General features: G+C 30.7%; 3 protein-coding genes and 1 long non-coding RNA gene across 5 annotated transcripts in view; 2 read left to right on the top strand and 2 right to left on the bottom strand.

Annotated features, from left to right (window-relative positions):
• LOC119602541 overlaps window positions 1–5,333 on the bottom strand; it is a 40,511-nt gene extending 35,178 nt beyond the window's left edge. For both annotated transcript variants that reach the window (XM_037954121.1, XM_037954122.1), the window contains exon 1: window positions 5,228–5,333. The gene's annotated coding sequence lies outside the window, so the exon portion shown is untranslated. The remainder of the gene's footprint in view (window positions 1–5,227) is intronic.
• A 2,807-nt stretch (window positions 5,334–8,140) lies between these two features.
• On the top strand, window positions 8,141–14,781 carry LOC119602553 (ubiquitin carboxyl-terminal hydrolase MINDY-3 homolog). Its single transcript, XM_037954138.1, has 6 exons — window positions 8,141–8,900; window positions 10,999–11,132; window positions 11,203–11,941; window positions 12,013–12,172; window positions 13,486–13,645; window positions 13,712–14,781. Exons 1-6 carry the CDS (start codon window positions 8,603–8,605, stop codon window positions 13,856–13,858), a joined length of 1,638 nt encoding a protein of 545 aa, XP_037810066.1. The 5' UTR covers window positions 8,141–8,602; the 3' UTR covers window positions 13,859–14,781.
• Window positions 14,782–15,404: 623 nt separating this feature from the next.
• LOC119602555 (fl(2)d-associated complex component) lies at window positions 15,405–19,062 on the bottom strand. The gene is made up of 3 exons (XM_037954141.1): window positions 17,930–19,062; window positions 16,376–17,869; window positions 15,405–16,303 (listed from the first exon to the last, which is right to left on the bottom strand). Exons 1-3 carry the CDS (start codon window positions 18,921–18,923, stop codon window positions 15,633–15,635), a joined length of 3,159 nt encoding a protein of 1,052 aa, XP_037810069.1. The 5' UTR covers window positions 18,924–19,062; the 3' UTR covers window positions 15,405–15,632.
• Window positions 19,063–19,078: 16 nt separating this feature from the next.
• Window positions 19,079–22,047, top strand: part of LOC119602557 — a 35,024-nt gene continuing 32,055 nt past the window's right edge. The window contains exons 1-2 of the long non-coding RNA XR_005231352.1: window positions 19,079–19,332; window positions 19,419–20,765. This is a non-coding gene — a long non-coding RNA (uncharacterized LOC119602557). The remainder of the gene's footprint in view (window positions 19,333–19,418; window positions 20,766–22,047) is intronic.

Here is a 22,047-nt window from a genome sequence, read left to right as displayed (position 1 = left end):
TACTGGCATGACATATTTAGGGCCAATCTTTAGGTGAAAGATAAGCGATTAAATTAAAATTAATCCTCGAAAGATGTTTTTGAGTACTCAATTAGTTAATTTTGTTTGCAAGTTTAAGCGCCCAATGGAGGTGGTTTAATATTAAGCAAGAAATGTAAAAGTGTAAACAGCTGATGCAGAAAAATTAATAAAATTTTTATAAATATAAACATTAAAATGTTCTATTTATTGATTATTATAAATTATGAACACTTCAAAATGCATTTTTTTGTTTTTAATTTAAGTTTTCATTAATTTTCATATTAAATTTACAATTGTCTTCTTCTTTTTTATAAAATATGCATTGTTTTGATAACAAACAGTGAAGTTTTCTGTTGTTTTGTATGGCAACACTGCGAAGTTTAATCTTGTACTCAAAAACATCAAAGGGGACTAACATAAGATTAAATTTATTTTTAGATTAACTAATCTGATTATTAATTGGCATTTGATTACCATCTCAAAAACCCGCTCTTAGTGTTACACTGTCGCTGATTAGGTACTTGGTAAATTCCACAGGTGCTATTATTTTTTATTTTTGTGTAAATTACAAACAGATATAATTTATTTTTAATTCAACCACTAATTACTTTTGGAAGACAAAAAACGAAATAATTTTAAATTCACACTAAACATAAACCGCAGCAGTTTGAAGTTAAAAGCATAAATTCAAAAGAATTTCAAACCTTTAAAGGAATCTTAAAAATTAAATGAAGCAAATCATGACAAGAAATACAAAACAAATCCTCTTACACTTAAAAGCGACACTTTAACAAAAAAAACATAACCAAGCCTTAAAAATGGATCTTTAAAACGATTTATGGGATTTAACAAATGCGTTACAGTAAAGCGTAAAATTAAACATACACTTTTTCAAGCACGTAAGCAATTATCACATGATTAAAAAAAATAAACTGGTTTGGCTAGAATGATTAAAAAATACTTATAAATAAACAACTTAGATGCATTATTTTTTTATCAGGTAAATGTTTAAATTAAAAGTGGGGAGTTTTCCCATATTTTCCATAAAAAGGGTTATTTATGGTTGAGTCTAAGTTTTAGTTAAATCTATGGCGTTTTAAGTTAATAATAATGTAATTTATATGCGTAAAGTGTCATCAACTTTTTAATAAAAAACACGTAAATTTACTTAGATAAAAATGTCCCTCCGCGTTATACGTTATTTGTAATATGGACAATGATCATGATGATGATCATTAACATACAACGCGGCGATGAAAATTGTAAAGAATTATTGATAAAACATCCGGTGGTTTTTAATTTTTATAACTAGTTTTAATTCTATTTCATTTTGTTTCTCTATTAAATTAATATGTATTTGTTGTAAATTTTATTTAAATAATTTTTTTGTTGTTATTGTCAACATTTTCTCTATAGGTAAACACAGCTGTATGTTATATTTTTATAAAAGCGTAAATTTGTATTATTTGTTTGATTTTAAAGTTTTGTTCTCAAAACGCGTTCAAGTGTTTCAGTTGTTTTGTTTGGAATAAAAAAAAATAAACTTGTTTTAGACGTCAATAGTCTCATTTTATCAAAATATATCTACATATATACAATAACAGTATTGTTAAATTATTAAAACAGGTGATTTTAATGGTTTTTGTTTTTGAGCCACAAAACGGTAGAGAAATAATGCAATTTTTAGGTCAATAAATGTTGCATAATACTAAATACGTAAATTAAATTATAGAGAAATTTATATAAAATGATTCATAAAATCGGTTGTATACAAGTCCTTAGGTTTGGTAGTTTAGAAACTATAGAATAAGTCTGAGCAAACTGTTTAACAAAGTTTTTATATACAGTATTGCTTGAAACCTAAGAAAATTTTCTTTAAAATTTTATAAATGTTTGGTGTTAATATTGCTCGTAAACCTTCTAAAGTAAATATATTCGGAGTGCTTATAGGGTTCAAACTATGTCAGTCCGTCTGCTAACACAATGGAAATTATGATGATTAAAAATTTCCATGATAATGATGACAATAGCAAACTTTTCGAAGCACGTTTGACCCCCTTTTTAAAGAACGATATCAATATAATTTTCTGGATAGGACCTTATATGGGGTGTAGGGTCAATTATGAATCGATCGTTATACAATATGGTAGAGAGATTTCGATTGATATAAAAATCGATCATATTATATTTCATTGCTATACTGACATTTGGGGACCTTAATATGAGAGATGGGGTCAGTTCTATTGCTATCCACATGAAATTAGTTGAGAAGATTTCTAGCACTTCTTTGGGTTTTAAAGTAATAAACTACTTGTTCGCTAGACTATACACTGAACTACAGATTAGTCTTTAGACTAGACTACAGACTAGACTATAGCCTAGACTATAGACTACACTATAGACTAGGCTATAGACTAGACTATAGCCTAGACCATAGACTAGACCATAGACTAGACCATAGACTAGACTATAGACTAGATTATAGACTAGACTATAGACTAGACTATAGACTAGACTATAGACTAGACTATAGACTAGACTATAGACTAGACTATAGACTAGACTATAGACTAGACTGTAGACTAGACTATAGACTAGACTATAGACTAGACTATAGACTAGACTATAGACTAGACTATAGACTAGACTATAGACTAGACTATAGACTAAACTATAGACTAAACTATAGACTAGACTATAGACTAGACTATAGACTAGACTATAGACTAGACTATAGACTAGACTATAGACTAGACTATAGACTAGACTATAGACTAGACTATAGACTAGACTATAGACTAGACTATAGACTAGACTATAGACTAGACTAGACTAGACTATAGACTAGACTATAGACTAGACTATAGACTAGACTATAGACTAGACTATAGACTAGACTATAGACTAGACTATAGACTAGACTATAGACTAGACTATAGACTAGACTATAGACTAGACTATAGACTAGACTATAGACTAGACTATAGACTAGACTATAGACTAGACTATAGACTAGACTATAGACTAGACTATAGACTAGACTATAGACTAAACTATAGACTAGACTATAGACTAGACTATAGACTAGACTATAGACTAGACTATAGACTAGACTATAGACTAGACTATAGACTAGACTATAGACTAGACTATAGACTAGACTATAGACTAGACTATAGACTAGACTATAGACTAGACTATAGACTAGACTATAGACTAGACTATAGACTAGACTATAGACTAGACTATAGACTAGACTATAGACTAGACTATAGACTAGACTATAGACTAGACTATAGACTAGACTATAGACTAGACTATAGACTAGACTATAGACTAGACTATAGACTAGACTATAGACTATAGACTAGACTATAGACTAGACTATAGACTAGACTATAGACTAGACTATAGACTAGACTATAGACTAGACTATAGACTAGACTATAGACTAGACTATAGACTAGACTATAGACTAGACTATAGACTAGACTATAGACTAGACTATAGACTAGACTATAGACTAGACTATAGACTAGACTATAGACTAGACTATAGACTAGACTATAGACTAGACTATAGACTAGACTATAGACTAGACTATAGACTAGACTATAGACTAGACTATAGACTAGACTATAGACTAGACTATAGACTAGACTATAGACTAGACTATAGACTAGACTATAGACTAGACTATAGACTAGACTATAGACTAGACTATAGACTAGACTATAGACTAGACTATAGACTAGACTAGACTAGACTAGACTATAGACTAGACTATAGACTAGACTATAGACTAGACTATAGACTAGACTATAGACTAGACTATAGACTATAGACTAGACTATAGACTAGACTATAGACTAGACTATAGACTAGACTATAGACTAGACTATAGACTAGACTATAGACTAGACTATAGACTAGACTATAGACTAGACTATAGACTAGACTATAGACTAGACTATAGACTAGACTATAGACTAGGATATTGACTGGACAATAGACTAGACTATAAACTTGACTATAGATTATGAACTACACCATTGACTAGACTATACACTAGGCTATAGATTAGACTAAAGACCAGACTAGACTATAGACTATTATGGACCTATGTCCGCCATTCTCTGGATACATGAACTTTTATGGCTGTTTAAGCAAGGCCACTTGTATGAGGGCTATATGAACACGTAAACAGATATTGCCCATTTGATATACCAAACAGTGCTTATCAATGAAGAAAATTTGTGCAAAATTGTATCTCTCTAGCCTCTCTCGTTTATGTCTTAATAATTAAATTACAAAAGGACCCATAATAATACATATGTATACTTTTATGTATGTATTTCGAAATTTCGACATGTTACCTCTTTTTTGCTGGTGTGTATAATAATAATTAAAAAATCGTGGTATCAAATTTGATTTTATAATCGATCCATATTTAGGTAGATTTTTTCACAAAAGGACAACTCCCCAAAAAACTTATACGCGTTAAAATTTTTATGGGTATCGAGAGAAAATTTAACAAAAAATAACTTTTATACGGACAGAAATCGTATCAAGTTTTTAAGAAGATCGCTACATAATTCCGAAAATATATTTGTGTAAATATTATTTTTCTTTTAATATAGTTTCAGACCAAATAAATTAAATATATTACAAACGCAATGCAAATATATATTTTTAATATATTCTTTAATTTATAAGTCAATACACATAACTCGAATTGACTGGACTCTACACAGCACGCTTTAAACAAAAAAACCAGAATAATATTTATTATAATTAATTTTAAAAAATTACCAGTTTAACAAAAGTAAACAAAATCGGAAAACAAAAATCGTTTTAATTTTGTTAGTACACCGCTAGTACCACTAAAATCGCATTATTTCGACACTTCTCTACACGTACTAATATTAATATGACAACTTAGAGGTCGTTAATTCATCAAAATTCTCAACGTAACAAGTAGATTTTGTTTTTTGTTATTGATTACAGCAGTTAAAATATTAAATTTTTAACACAACACACCAGCTCACACAATATTTTATTAAAAAAATATTTTTTAATAACAATAACTTATTTGTGAATTTTTTTATATTTTTTTAATTAACATTTTTTTTAAATATTTAATTATAAACTTCAATTGATTTGTTTTTGTTTTATTATAATTTTTTTATTTTTTGTGTTTAATCACCTTAAAATTGTAATGATAATTATTTTTCTTTATAATTTTTACGCGCTCGTTATATTCGTTTCTTTTTTTAACACTTTACGGTTACAAGTTTTATTCACAACTGTTTAAAGTTAAGACAAGTGGAGCTAGTTTTTAAATATACACTCGTTTAATTTCTCGCTCTCCCTCACTGTTGTTGTTTATTTTTCCCCAACTCACACAAGATCTCCCTTTTTCTCTAGCATAAACAGAGCACCACAAAAACAACTCTTTTTTTCATTCATTGATTAAAAATAAACGTTAAAAACCGTTAAACTACTTATGAACTTTTACTCTCTTTTCTTTAAACTCTTAATTGCTCATTACACTCTAATTACTCACCTGTTAAGAAAATGACTTAAATAAATTCAACAAATAATCGCTATTCTATTTATTTCTATATAAATTCAATTTTAATTAACAAGTTTTTTTGTTGTAATCTTTTTAAAAATCCTCGTGCATATAAACATTTTTTTTTTTTCAATTGTTAAAATTGTTTAAACATTTTGTTGTGCGGTGGTGGTGTATTGGGGAATTGTGTTAATTACATACTTTCGATTTCCTTATTCATTGCTGCTGTTGTTATTGTTTTTATTACTCTCTTTATAGGTTCTATTTGGAATTATTTAGTTTATGAAAGAAAAAAAAAGTAGGGAACAGACAGAACAAATAGATAATTTGATTGCTAGTTCATCGCTAGTTGTGTGGTCTTCGGTCCGGTCCTGTTTGTATTTATTTGTTTTAATTGTTATTGAAGTCTGTGCGGTTAAAAACAGTTTTGGTGTTGCTCATAGATTTGTTTTTATTTTGATTGAGTTACAGTGTCGTTCTACTGCAGGGGATTATGGGATTCTATTCAAAAATAAAAATTTATTGATAGAAGTAGACCGTTGCATTTGTTTTGAATTTGAAATATTTATTAAAAGTGCTGTGAAATGACAGTAATGTGTTAGTGTTGTCAAAGTTGTTTTTATTTTTCTTAAAGGTTGGCGGACATGCTAACACTAGTACAGACAAAAACCTAAAACCTTTTTAACGTGAATGATTGATATCCGGCGAATTGAAGCGAATAACTACTAAAATAATGATGTTTTTTAAAGGTACTTGATGTTTTTTTAAAGGTATTTTAGGGGCAATTACGTTAGACTTATTAGTTTTTATAACAACTCTTATCCATAGTTAACAGCTGGCCTTCTGACAGGAAGAAGTAAAGTATTACCTTCGGTTTACTGTTCCCCCGATTCTCCTCCCAGGATTTTGAAGCTCGATAGAACTTACAAAAGTTTTAATTGTCAAAAGAACTGTTATACAGCGTTCACTTTTTGACATAGAAAATGAGGTTTGATCGATATGTCATCGATATTTTATCGCTTATTGTTAATAATCAATGACGTTGATTGGGACGAAATGTGGTTTCAACAGGATGGTACTATGTAGCGCTATTAAAATCAAAATTTGGCTATAATGTAATTTTGTGAACTTTAGCTGTCAGTCAGGTCGTGCTATTTGACACTTCTCCATTAAACTGATAAACCACCAACAAGTGGACCCAAAAGATGATTATTTTTTTTAACGTAAAAGTAGATTACTGAGGTAGCCGGTCAGTGATCGACTCACTTGGGTCCTTAAATGGTCCCGTTGTAACGTAAAAATAACACAAATAACAAGTTTTTTTTTTTAGTCAAAATAATTATTAACAAGTTGGCCGTCAAGACAATAAGTAACCAAATATTTACCCTGATAGCGTCTTTCATCCTTTAATGTCCAGAAAAATGCTTGTTCGTTCTCATATAACCAACAAATCATCTCTGTGTATTCAAAATTTTATTGAAATTAGTCTAACCTCTTAGAAATTACAATTTTTCCTGTTGCCCCATAGGGGCTGCAAAATACGGCAAAAGAAATTACCTTCGGACAATAAGAACTAGTTAATTGAAATTAACATTAACATAATTAACAACATCTATATAAGACGACAGCCTAGGTTCGTGAAGACATTCTCTACAGTGCGATGAATTTGTTTAAAAGGTGGCTTAACAATTGTTTCTTGTAAATATTCGGCCACCATAGTGTTTGGAGACAACAAGAGCTCACGGAAAGGCACACCAGACAGACATCACACGCTATGGGTGAGCTCAATGATATAATAATAAGTATGTATCCTTATGATAACCCCTGGATACGGCAATCAACTTCCGTTCATTGCCTCTAGGCGATAATATACCATATCACTACCCCCCTAGGGGACTAGTTATTTCAACGTTGGTATGTCCTCCTAGGGAGGTATACAATTGCCAATCTCTTGTGGGCATTCTTCCAGGATGCCATCTTGATGTCTCCTCTTTCTTAAAAAGAAAGAGGTTCTTTAGGGACAAATAATTAATTATTTAACATCATTACTGAAATTTTTTTAATCTTCTAGATCTCACAAACAGGTCATATCAATAAATTTTTTTAGTAGAATACTAAAAATAACACCTAAATACTTTTTCAATAAACAATTATGTTATTTCCAATAATTTGCCTATATAGGCTAGGTTATTGGAATAAAGAAATTGAAATTAAAAAATTATATAAATTTGTTTAAACAAATTCCAAACTGAACACGTTTTACAAACTCGAAATGTATGTAAAATGACAGAAGGATCATCTGTCAAAATGGCGCGAAAACATGCAGCTCGCGCAGAAAATCACTGTATTTTTCCTTCAAACAGATTTTGTTTGATGTCCCATTATGTTTGACGACCTAGGAAATTCTGGTTCGTCAAACAGCAATGTATTTTTCGTATCTCGTGTTTGCTACAAACACTTTTTTGTTTGCTTCAAATAACCATGTAAATAAGCTAAACATGTTACCATCTAACTGTGAATAGCAGTACAACGAATAATAAGAAGCAGCATAAGTAGAACAATTTGACAATTGCATTTTTTATTCAATTTTTTTTTCTTCCCATCACCAATTTTTTTGTGTGTGCATTTTCTTATACGGGTGTTGGAAATATACGAAAAAATTGACAAAATTCTTTACAAATACTTTTAACTAATAAACTGCCAATATAATTGGCAAATAATTTAACAATTTTATGAAATTGTTAATAAATTGCTAAAGAAAACATAAAACAAATTGTGAAAAATTCAATTAGAACATTTTTGTGTATGGAAGAATAAAGTGGTAAAAGTGAATTGAGAAAAACGAATTTTTTGCGAATGGCGTAAATGAAAAACTATAGCAAAGAGTGGACAACAAAAAAGAAAGAACGAAAAAGTTAATATAAACATAATTTTATAATTTAAATTTGTTAAATTATAAAAAGAGAAATATTAATTGAAGAAAGAAGTTGTAAAAAGGGAAATAACATGGGCGAACATACAAATAGTGCCTCAACCAAAGCAAAAAATGCAGCAGCCTCATCAATGGCAGCTGCTGCCGGATCAACAGTAGCAGCAGCCGTAGCCGCTACAGGCCAACAACAAATGCAGCATCTACAACAGCAGCAGCAGCAGCAGCAACAACAACAGGCTAGTACAAGTGGGAGTGCTGGTTTAACTCCCTCAACAATAGCAACGGCCAAGGATGCGCGCGAATTGCAAGAAATACGCAATTTATTATGGGGACCAGCAATACGTTTGGATGTTTTTCGTCGTTGGTCTCAAGGTGGGTGGTGGACATTAATTTAAATGTATTATGGGTGGTTGTATGCACTTTCTTATTGTACATACACAAACACATGCTATATACATGCATGTAAATATGTTTGTATATAAATTTTATATTAAATCAAGTGTGTAGTTGATATGATGTGGTCACAAGCGTTTAACGCCTAAGTTGATTTAGGAAAGAAATTCTATTTGTATATGTCACCATATTTTATTAACTAAAATTAAAAATTCCCATTTTCTTTTTTTTCAAAAGATATCAATAGAAATCTTATTTATTTTAGAAGCTAAATATCTTGTAGCTTATTTTTCTTATTTAAAATTTATTTTTCTTAAAATTATGATTTTCGAAATGCGCTATTATTCTTTGTAGCCACAGATATAAGGTGATGATGAATGATGTTATGTTTTTATACCCTACACCACTTTAGTGGGGAGGGTATATTGGATTTGTGCTGATGTTTGTAACATACAAAAATATTCGTCCTAGACCCACCTTAAAGTATACCAATCGGCTTAGAATCGTTTTCTGAGTCGATTAAGCTATGTCCGTCCGTCTGGCTGGCTGGCTGTCCATGTAAACCTTGTGCGCAAGGTACAGATCGCAATTTATTTGACCCAAGGACGAAGCCTATTGAAAATGGTTAAAATCGGTCCATTATTTCACCTAGCCCCCATAGAACAGAACCCCCCGAAAAGGGCTTCTGAGCTCATAATTATGTTAAATATACAGATATATCGATAAAATACGGCACAACTAAGTTTTATAGAAGTCTTTATGACCTTGCCAAATTTCATAAAGATCAGGCCCCATTTGACCCTAGCTCCCATACAAAGTCCCCTTCAGAAAATTACTTGAATGTCCCAAATTAGCTTATAAACACAAATATCGCGATGAAATTCAGCACAATAAAACATTATGTAAATATAAATATATTCACAAAATTTTATCGGGCTTGGTCTATTTGCCCCTAGCCCCCATATAAAGCCTCTTTCAGAAAATTAGTTTTTCATCCATAAATTGCTTAAATGTATCGGAACAAGGGAATATTGAAGATAAATGGTTTATTATGAAAAATAAATTACATTTAATATTCATAACTGGTGTAGGGTATCATATGGTCGGCCACGCCCGACTATACTTTCTTACTTGTTTTCAGTTGTCTTTCTTTTCTTTTTTTTTAAGTTTTGTCCACCTTCTATGATTACTCTCTTGACACCTGCCGTTATTTAATACTCCTCAATATGTTTATTGTTGCTTCGATGGTTGCTGTTCTTCGATGATCACGTTTGTCTTCCACCCCTCCTTTTATTTTACATTTCTTCTTTTTGTTTATAGTGTGTGAGTGTGTCTTTGTATTTCTTACTTTAGATTTATTTTTATTAAACATTTTTTAAATTTTTTGGAAGATTAGTCATATTTAACAGATGCATTTTCTTCTGTCATTTAACTTAATATATATTTTTGTATCGAATAGGGTGTATAGAAGTCATATGTTAATTTTGAAATATGTACGCCTAGCTTTTCCGTAATACTTATGAGGGGAGTTTGAGAAGTCCTTTCGTCCGACTTTCCATACTTGTAATTAAACTGTTGATTGCAGTTTAAAAATATAACATCAGGGACACTGGAAGGGAATCGCGGAGACTTAGGTATATTCCTTCGGATTTGATGTACATAATGCCTTAAAGTGCTAAAAATATCAGATTTTTCATAAAAATAATGAAACTGAAATACTTATACTAAAACTTTTAGATATGCCCTTAGCTCCCACATATAATCTACTTATTGGCGTTAATTAGTCGGTGTTAATAGACAATGCTTTTTTCTTTATATGCATTTTTGTATTTGTTATTTCTTTTTATTTAATTGATCAAGCATGTTAATTTACTCGATTAAACATATTGTGTGCAATTGAATAGATTTCCTCCAAGAATTTCAAGGAATGTGTAACATATTTAATACATTTTAACAGAATCTAAAAAAAAAATTCAACGAAAATTTCAATGCATTTCGAAAAAGAAAATATAATTATTTTTTTCATTTATTAATCTTCTTCATATTAATAATATTGCTGTTTTCCTATTTGCCAAAGGTTTTGAATTTAGTGCTGAAGAACCTTCCGCTTTGGTACAAAAACAAGGTGGACCCTGTGCTGTGATTGCGCCTGTTCAAGCGTACATTTTAAAGATTTTAATTATGGATACACCTGGTCATTGTTTCAAAGATGTAAATAAACTTAAAAACAAATTCTAATTAAAAAACAATTTAGCTAAACTTTATAATTTAACAATTCTAGTTAACACCCGACAAGTGTAAAAGTTTACTTATACAAGCTCTCTGCACCATTCTGAGTAAATGTAAAGCGTTACGTCTACGCATAGTCACACTACCTGTCGAACAATGTTCGGAAGCCAAAGAAACGTCAACAACAGCAGCAACAGAGGCGGCAGTAGCAGCTAGTAATGCCGCCAATGATGATGCAAATTTGAATACTGATGCTGGCTTCATGGATGATGAAACAACAGAAGATGAGGCTGCTACAGCTGCTGCGGCTGCTCTTACTGCTGGTACAGTACCTTGTAATGCAGCCGAAGAGGTATCGCCCGAAGAATATCATAAACGTTTGCATGTTGTGCATTTCAATACAATAGAAGAGGTGGAAAAATATTATACGCTTAACTTTGAAGTGTTATCGGCCAAATACGGTGTGCTGTTATTCATGTATACGGTATTGCTGACCAAGGGTATAGAAAATGTCAATTCGGAGCTGTTGGATACCTCAGAACCGCTAATACATAATACCTATGGTTATGGCTCGCAGGCTTTAATTAATCTAATGTTAACCGGACGTGCCGTGGCGCATGTCTGGGATAATGATCAGGATGTGGGCGGTCTAAAGTTGAGGGGTATTAATGAACAAAGTGATATTGGTTTCATAACATTGATGGAACAAATGCGTTATTGTACGGTGGGTTCGTTTTTTAAGAATCCGAGAAATCCGGTTTGGGTTATGGGTTCGGAGACTCATTTAACTGGTAGGTTGTTGAGAACATCCTTAATGTGGTTGAACATTATAATAAATAAATCTTTCTTTTATTATTTGCAGTGTTATTTAGCAATGAAAAGCGTCTTGTATCACCCGAAACACCTTCGGAAATAGCCCGCCGAGTTTTTAAATCTTATGATCCGGATGGTAATAATTTTATACCAACTCCAGTGCTACAGGATGTTTTAGCCGCTTTGGATTTAGTTAGCGAAGCGGAATAGTAAGTTTTATTTGAATTAAATTTTGTTATTTGAGAAAAAACTCCGATTTTCTCTACAATGCCCTCGATTCACTAAAAATATAAAAGCTGTTTCTTCGCTGAAAATCCGACTTTGAGATGAAAATTTGATTTTTAAATAAAATTTCGTTTAAAAGATCAAATTGTTTACTAAGAATCCGATATTGAACTTAAAATATTTAGTTTTCAGTGAGAAATATTTTTTTAATAAAATTTCAAATTTTCACTAAAATTTCCGACTATCCGTTAAAAATTGGATTTTTCTCTTAAAATTCGATTTAAAATTTTCACAATTTTAATAAAACTTCAAATTTGCATTAAAATTTCAAATTTTCACTAAAATTATCGATTCATCACAAAATTTTACTAAATTATAAAATTTTCACTAAAATTTAAAATTTTTAACTAAAATTTAAAAATTTAACTTAAATATCAATTTATCAATAAAATTTAAAATTTTCACTAAAATTTCAAAATTTCACATAAATTTAAAAATTTAAAACTTTCACTTAAATTTCGAAATTTCATATTTCATTTAAATTTAAATTTTTCACTAAAATTTTAATTTTTTACTTAAATTTCAAAACATAACTAAAATTTAAAATTTTCACTTAAATTTCAATTATTCGTTAGAAATCACTAAATTTTAAATTTTCACTAAATTTTAATATTTTCACTAAAATTTAAAAATTTCACTAAAATTTAAAAATTTCACTAAAATTTAAAAATTTCACTAAAATTTAAAAATTTCACTAAAATTTAAAAATTTCACTAAAATTTAAAAATTTCACTAAAAATTTAAAATTTCACTAAAATTTAAAAATTTCACTTAAATTTAAAACTTTCACTAAAAATTTAAAATTTTCCCTATAATTTAAAACTTTCACTAAAATTTAAAACTTTCACTAAAATTTAAAATTTTTCTAAAATTTAAAATTTTTACTAAAATTTAAAAGTTTTACTAAAATTTAAAATTTTTACTAAAATTTAAAATTTTTACTAAAATTTAAAATTTTTACTTAAATTTAAAATTTTCACTAAAATTTAAAATTTTCACTAAAATTAAAAATATAGTAAATTTTAAAATTTTAACCAAAATTTAAAAATTTCACTAAAATTTAAAATTTTTACTAAAATTTAAATTTTCACTAAAATTAAAGCATTTCATTTTAATTTGGCATTAAAATTCATTTTTTCAATAAGATTTAAAATTTTCGCTAAAATTACAATTTAAAATTTTTACAAATCAAAATTCACTATTTTTCTAACTTATTTCTTATATTTTTCCTTTTTAGTGTCAATATTATGCAAAGACGTTTAGATCCCGAGGGTTTAGGCATAATATTATTAAACGCATTTATGGATGAATTTTTCCCACTGGAAAAACGTTCAACACCCGACACCTTCGATTTAATGCATTATAATGGTATACCTGGATCTAATGAGGGCAATAAGGTAAAATTTATTTTTAAATATAAATAAAAATAATTTTTGACACGTGTTTTTTAAATATCCTTGCAGGTCCAGTATTGCAAAGGTTCTGCCATATTATTAGAAAGTGATTTAAAATCGATTTGTGTTTCAAATCCCATGATGACATGTTTACAAACAAAATGGCCAAATATTGAAATAAATTGGCATGATATGCGAATACCTTCATTGAATTGACCACATTTACAGTATACTTTAATTTAAATAAAAGCAAAGAAAATAATAATAATAAAAAAACAAATAACATAAAATGAACAAACAAAAAAATGAGCTAAAAACATAATAATCTTAAAGAAAAATTAACATTTAACACAATTTAATTGAGGCCTAACTAAATATTAATTTGTAGAAAAACAAAAACATAATTAAAAATCCTAATTTACAAAATAGTAGTCACACAAAGTTTAAAACAAATTCAGAAAACATATTGAAAAAGATATTTTGAATATATGTGTTTAAAAAGCAAATATTTCTTTATAAAATGTACTCTACTCGGTTTAGTTTCAAAACTAATAGTACATTTTTTTTTAATTTATAGCTTTATAAATATTTTACAGCTGTAATGCAAAGTTTTTTTTCTATAGTTTAACAGCAACATTTCTTATCACTAACACTGAAATTAAAATTTAAAAGAAAATCAAGTCAAAAAATATTATTCGGTGGCATTGAATAGTATTTATAACCTCCAAGAGAAATGTTTTATAAAAATTTAATTGAAATTTCAGTATATCTATCGTATTTCAGTTATTTCATACTGAAATTAATTCTTAATTATATTTCAAAGGTTTGACAATAATTGACAAAGTCTATAAGAATTTCCAATTGGTTTACTATATAAAAATTACATTGAATGCAAAAAACTTTTCTCAATTTTCCAAATATTTTTTTCTTATAGTTGATCCTGGGAGTGAATAAATTAGGGGGTTATAAAATTAAATACATCTATATTTCTATGATAAACATACATATATTAAAGTTAAAAACAAAATAAATTAATTAGCAATAATTAAAAAAATAAAAAATAGTAGCCACTTAAATCTAAATAAAAAAATAAATAGCAATATAACAAACTACAAAAACAAAATAAATATGTATTCTTAGAAAAAAAAAACAAACTACACTTCCAAAATTTACAACTAAGTAAAAACAATTTTAGCAGTAGTTTTAAAACTTGATCTGAAAAAAATTCACTAAAAACAGATAAAAACCGCCATTGATTAATAGTAATTTATGTTGTTAATTATTAACAAAGTTAAAAAACAATAAGAATTGAAAAACAAATACATACTTTACTTTTTTCCTTACAAAGTTAAAACAAATTTTCTTTAATAATATTTGTTTGTAAAAGGTATCCTTCAAGCCATGTTAAAAAAGCTAATAAAAATCATTAATAATAATGTTCAGATTACTTTAGCACTTAAATATGAGAAACTAATAAAAAAGGTAAAAAAAACAAATAAATTTAAGAACAAAAAATTTAAAAACAAAAAGCTCTAAAGAGTTTTTATTTTGGGTTAATATTTCAAATACGTTTATAGCTGGTCTGTTTTCTTGCCACAGATTTAACTATTTATTTCAATTCACTTCTTCTGGTTTTCCCATGTTGTAACACCAATAATACCTTTTTTCTTTTTATTTCATTTTACCCCAAATTAATGTGTAATTTGTTAAACTGTTCTTTATCAATTTCCACAAAACAAAAACTTTTAAAATAAACACAAACTTGTTTGAATTTAAATAAGAATTACCGCTCCTGGGTAATATTTTATATGTTTTGTTCGCTCTATCTATTTCATATTCAATTTCATAATCCATTTTCATATACATTCCATAATTATATATAATATATAGGTATGAACTATTAAATATAACCACTAATAACTAAACTAAATTACAAAAAAAACGAAATCGCATGCTTTACAATACTCCTTACACTGATTAGCTAATTTATTTATTTAACTTGTAATGTTCTTTGAAAAGCAGCTAAAGCCATGGCCTTAAGTTTGTCACTTGTTTGTGGTATATTACGTGATATTTCACATTCTCGAGCTGGTAGACCACACAATTGTCTACGTAATTTTAAATCTTGGCGGGCACTTAATGCCCTACTATTAATACCGCAAGCATTTGTAATCAGTTGTCGTCTCTCTATTTCAGCTTTGCGCTGTGAAACTTGCATGCAAGCTAAGGGTGGTAAAGAGTCCACATTAAATGTTTCTGTGGCAGCTATATCTTCTGCTAAATGTTTAACATCTGTCTTATCATCAATTTCTTCTTTGGGTTTGATGTCGGAAGTACTGTCCTCGTTTTCAAGAGCTGTGGCTTGAGAATCATCATCTAAAGTGGATAGCGAAGATACTTCATCTTTAATTTCTGTTTTAATGTCAACTTTTGTATCGGTTTTAACCGCTTCAGCCTTCAATTCTTCATCTAATTGTTGTTTGGCTTCGTTCAGTAAACGCTTGGCATATTCCTCACCAGCCATACGCATAGAAATGCCTACGTCTAAAATAATACGATGAGGTTGCCATTTCTGCTTAGCTGTGGTAGCTTGATTTGAGGGCATACGTTTAGTTTCAGCCACCAGAGAAGACCAGTCCACGCCTAAAGCATCTCCCACTCCTAAACGAATAAAATTTGTTCATATTTATTAGAAAAAATATAGAAATATAAAATATTATGTTATGCACTTACCCTTGGCAGCTCTTTCTTCTTCTAATTCACCATCTGAAATTTCTTCAAAGTCCATAATTTCTTCCTCCTCTCCCTTATCTTCTCCGTTGTCTTTGCTTTCGGGCTTGGTTTGTGAATTTGAGTCATCATTTTCCAATTTTGTCTTCTTTTCGGTCTTATTAAGTATGTCATCGTCACTATCACTGATTTCACTAAGTTCGCCACTGTTCTTTTTCTCTTTTTGCTCAGCAGTCGCATCTCCTGCAGCTGCTGTTTGAGAGGTTTCCTCCTTTTGGTCATTATCTCCCACAATTTCACCAGCTTCTGGTTTATCATCATTCGCTTGTGGTCGATTGCTACTGACCTGTCCTAAAATACTGGGATTGGTGGTAGCATTTGCTGCACTTTGAGCTGCAGCTTTGGCGGCGGCAACAGCTGTTGTGGCGGCCGCTACGGCACTTGCTTGAGCAGCTGCCTTAGCTGCAGCTAAAGCGGCTTGTTGTTTTTTTAATATATTGGGATTAGTATAGGTCATGTTCCTTTTATTGGGAAAACGTGTCATAGGCCCGGCACCATGAAAACCACCTGGTGGTGGTACGGGTAGATTCATTAGAGCAGGAGGATGGTGAGGTCTAAAGCCGTGACCTCCTGGTATGCGTTCACCGTGATCAATATGGCCTCCACGACCGCGATAACCACCACGACCACCTCTATCACTACGTGGATGATGCATCATGGGACCGGGTGGACCACGTTGGTAACCAGTACTTGGCCCCGGTCCTTCGTCACCTTCACGCCATTCATTAGGATTCCAAGGACGACCTATAGGTCCTGGTTTTTCACGATTAAGCGGCATCTCTCTTTGATCATGCTCTATCCAATCGCGTTTTGGGGTGCCTTCGGATTTCTTGGGTGTATCAATTTGACCCTCCTCCGCATCCCAATCGGGTTCCGAAGGTGGACGCTGCTCCCTTTGTTGTATTAATGGGGGAATTTTACCAACTATTCCCACACCGCCACCACGTTTGGGGCCACCCACAAAACCTATGCCACGTACTGGAGGTGGTGGACCACCATCATCACCCTGCCATTCACCGCGTTCCCGGGGTGAGCCCCAATCATTGCGTTTCCAATCTGGGCCGGGTCTACCCACAAAAGGTGGTCTTTCACGACCCTCACGTGGTGGCAAACGTTCGCGTTCATCGGGATACATTCTTTCCGCCTCAATATCACGATAATCTCTAGGATGTTCGTGCAATTCTCGTTCTCTTAACTCACGTTCAGCCAACCAAGCCTCACGATTCATGGGATGTCCGCGAGGAGCACCTTCGTCTAAATAGGGTCTCTTATAAGGACGCTCGCGTTCATCTTCTGGGTATAAATCACGGGGGTCAGGGCGCATACGACTGGTACTGGGACCTGCATATTCACCAGGACTCAACTCACGACGTCTAGCCAAATATTCACGTTCCCTTAGCAACTCTTCGCGGTCTAAATGACCACGGCGTTCAGGCTCTAAAAGAAAAAAATTAATGAAAACCTTGAATATGTATTATATATAAACATTTAACATACCATCCTCGAACTCAGGTTCCCCCCTATGCTTTCTAATGTAGCCATGATCATAAGGGTCCATTTCACGTTTAACACGTTCAATAGAACGTTCTCGTGATTCATAACCACGTACTGGTGGTATATCGCGTTCCGGTCCCCGCGGTAAGAGACGTTCGGCACCTAAAGGTTTTCCATACTTTTCTTCCTCCTCTCTACGCAGCTTTTCGCGAGCTAAACGCTCACGTTCCCTTTGACGTTCCTGGCAACGGGCCAAGGCATCGGCACGTTCTTTATCACGTGCTGCCTCCCTCTCACGGCGTTCACGTTCTCTGGCCATATCCTCATGACGCAATTTATGCTCATGACGTTGCCTTTCCCTCTCAGCAGAAGGAGTACGGTCACGTGTTCTAGTTTGTATGATAATCTTCTCTCTGGACATCAATTGGTGATGCATACGGGGTGGAGACTTTTGTCTCTTAACATCTTGGTGTATGCGTATTTTTGTTATTTTTGTAGGCGACCGACTGCCCACACGATGGTGCTCCCTTTCACGTTCTCTTAGAGCAGCACGATGCTTTTCTTTTTCCCTTTCCCGGCGTTCCTTACTAGCTGCACGTAAATGCTTACGTTCGGCCAATTTTTTTAGCTTGGCTTGTGTGGCCGGGGACAGAGCACGATGTGAATGACCACTTAAGGCGGCCGCAGCAGCAGCGGCTTTTTTCTTCAATTTAGCCTCTTTCAACTTACGTTTCAAATGATTACGTTTCGCCTCCAATTTCTTCTGACAATGATCACGTTTATCCCGTTTGTGCCGCTCATCACTGGAACTAGTGGATCTCCGTAGAGCACCCGACTGTCTAGATTTTTTATGCCGATGCCTACGTTCGCTGTCAGAACTGCTGTAGGAACTCGAAGATCCTGAATCAGAATCTGAACTACTGCTGCTTTCACTACTCGACTGAGCCTGACGTGATTTTTTGTAGCGTCTCAACGCCTCCTTGGACTTTTTATCCATTGCAAATGCGTTACAGAATTTCTGAAGTAATTTTAAATGAACTTATGGGAAATTAATTAAAATTTTCTGTAAATGTTTCAATTTTTTCCCACTAACTTTTCACGAAAAATGGCGACGCACAAATAAAAATAATTTCTGTGAGCTGTCAATAATTTCTGTGAACGCCGTCAAAAATTAACGATGGTGGCGGCGGCTTAAAATTGACTGACTTTAAGCCGGGTAAAAGTTATTTTCTAAAGTGAATATTTAGAACTAACAAAAACAGGATATATTTTAAAATTAAAAAATCTTCATAATATTCTTTTACTCGAAATAAAAATATTTTTATTTGTGCACCATAACGATATTAGAAAATGCTGTAAATTTTATGTTATTATTCACATATATGAATAGTTTAATACATTTGATAGTATGTATACATATATATTTTTAAATTAATTTGATGTAATTATTCGAATATTCACAATTACTATAGTGCAGTTTTCCTTTTTCTAGCGTTTTTTATATCTGGCGGGATTTTTCCACAGTAGAGTTGACAACATATGCCTATGTCAGCATGAAAGAAAAAGACGAAGGAAAAATGAAAAGAAACCAGTTGAATGTTGTAAAAGTGAGACATAAAACGCAAATTGTAAAAACTTTATTACAAAATTATGAAATTTTTGTTAATAAAAACAAAACAAATTGACAAATTTTACTATAAACATATTATATAATGTACGTACTTGAAAAAACGAATAAAATTTAAAAGATATAAACAAAAATATTATAAACAAATTGAAAACAAAACAAAGTAATTGTTTTTGTCACTAACAAGAAAAACTAACACAAGCAAATTTAAAAAAGAAAGAAGAATAATGAAAAAGGCAAACAAGTAAAGGAAGACGAGTGAAAAAATTAACTTAAAATATAGTGATTTGATAATAACTTCTATAACATATAGAAGAAAATCAATTAATAAAAAAAAAAATAATATTAAAGTAAACAATTGATTGATTGTACAATATATTGTATGTATGAATGTGTATATGTATGAAGAAAAAACAGAAGTAAAGCAAAATAAAATAATAAAAGACGTGTGAGCGCTACTGACAGTGACGTATGTAGTAAAATCGTGCAGTGTATGTTTGTTTTTGTACAATAAATTATTATATATATGTACACATGTAGGTATAGATGTGTGTCTATATATCTCTTTCAATTAGAGAAAATAAATACAAAATAAATATTAATAAAAAAGTACATAACAAGGAAGTTAAAAAGGAATAATAAATAAGAAGAAGCAGAAGAAGATTTGGTGCTGCTGCTGCTTTTTTTGTGCAAATTCTCATTTTCAATTTACTTTTATTTTATTTGTTCTTTATATGGAAATCAAGTGAGTGATAGATAGATATGTGTATACTACGGTGAAAAGCAAAATAAAAGAAAAATAAATTCTTAAACGAGATTTTTCCTTAAGCTTTTTTATTTTGGCTAAAAATAGCAACAGTTTTTCTTTCAACAATTTTTGTTCTGCCATTTTTTTGGGCAAGTAAAAGTAACCAGGAAACAAAATACATACTTTTTTCACTACAATAAGTAATATATTAATTAAAATAAACGAATTGCAACAAATATTTAAGTTTTAAAATATTTCAAATACCTATTTTTTCTAAAAAAAACGTGTTTTAATAAAGTGAAATCTTTCAAAAAAAAAATATTATCAATAACTTACAAAGTGTGCGTGTGAGTGTGTGTACAATATGCTACTGAAATTTACTAAAACAAGTGGAACTGGAGCTGGTTCCAGTTCTTCCACATCATCATCTAGCATGGCTGGGACTTACATTGCTCGAGGAACAGGTTTGTTTGTTTTTAATTTTTTTTTTTATATAAATTTTTAATCCATTGACCAATTTTGTTTTTTGGTTGTTTATATTTGTTTTTACATTTAGCTTAATTTAAAATTTATTGTTATTTTGTTTTTGGTTTGTTTAGCAGTAAAAACAAAATATGTATTGATATTTGTATGCTTAAAATTTTATAGAATTATTTTTAAAAGTGTTTTTCTTTTTGAAAGAAAAACAATAATTTATTGCTTTTTGTTTTTGGCTTTTCATTTCTTTTGCATTTGATTTAAGAGTTGCCAGAGTTTTTCAGTTGAGAATTACCAAAATATGAGCCAAAATTAGGAATTACGTAGGTATAGTTGAAACAAAAAGACGACTTTTTGAATTCTTTCAATTTACGAAAAGTAAATTTTTTGACTTTTTATAATTTTGAAATTTTCGAAATTTTAAACTTTATTTGGCAAACAACATCAGTTTTTATTTATATTTTTTCCAATTTATCAGCGGTTTTTGAGTTTTATTTTCAAAGTCGACTCCTACAAGTTGACTATCGACTTTTTTGAACAATAAGAATATTGTTCGATTGATCGTAGGGGATAAAACATACCTAACAAAATATAATTTTGACTTTTGTTTTTACTCTTCGAACTTTTTTAATATTGAATTAATCCGACTTTTTTCGACTCTTCTACATTTCGACTTCTTTGGCATTTATTTGCAGAACAGATTCTTCGATTTTTTTCTAACAAGTTCACTTATCGACTTTGTTAGGACAAAAGTATTGTCTTCCGCCAAAAAGTCGAGTTTTTAATTATTTAAAGTCGATTTATAGAACCCTACCCCAGAGATGAACTTATGTAATGAGGGCTTTTTAAAAACTTTTTGCACGTTTTCCATTTTTTTCTTCATAAACTTCGACTTTGACATTTTTTACAAAAATTTGTAAATTTCGAAGTCGATGAATGTAACAATAGGTCTATAACTTTAGATATTGAATTATTTATGCTTTCACAAAAATAATCATGTCAAAAACCGGTATAATTCCCGAGAATCTTCAGTCTGGCATAACTACTGGCAACACTTAAAAGAAAAACAAAATATTGTGTTTTTTCTTATCAGATATCTTTAACATTTTAAAGAGAACATGTTTATAAGCTCTTAAATTATTTGTTTCTCTTGAGGACAAATAATTATGATAATTTCTTTAGCTGTTAATAAGATGTATTGAAATATAGACACAGATTTTTACTCGCTTTTTACTATTAAAAAAAAATTATAAGCATTTATTCTAATAG

This window comes from Lucilia sericata, unplaced genomic scaffold (assembly GCF_015586225.1).
Source record: "Lucilia sericata isolate MDLA Ls3-8-SP2 unplaced genomic scaffold, ASM1558622v1 Contig000240F_arrow, whole genome shotgun sequence".
Lineage (NCBI taxonomy): Eukaryota > Metazoa > Arthropoda > Insecta > Diptera > Calliphoridae > Lucilia > Lucilia sericata.
Note: the sequence above shows the minus strand (reverse complement) of the source record. Positions and strands in the feature narration are given on the sequence as shown.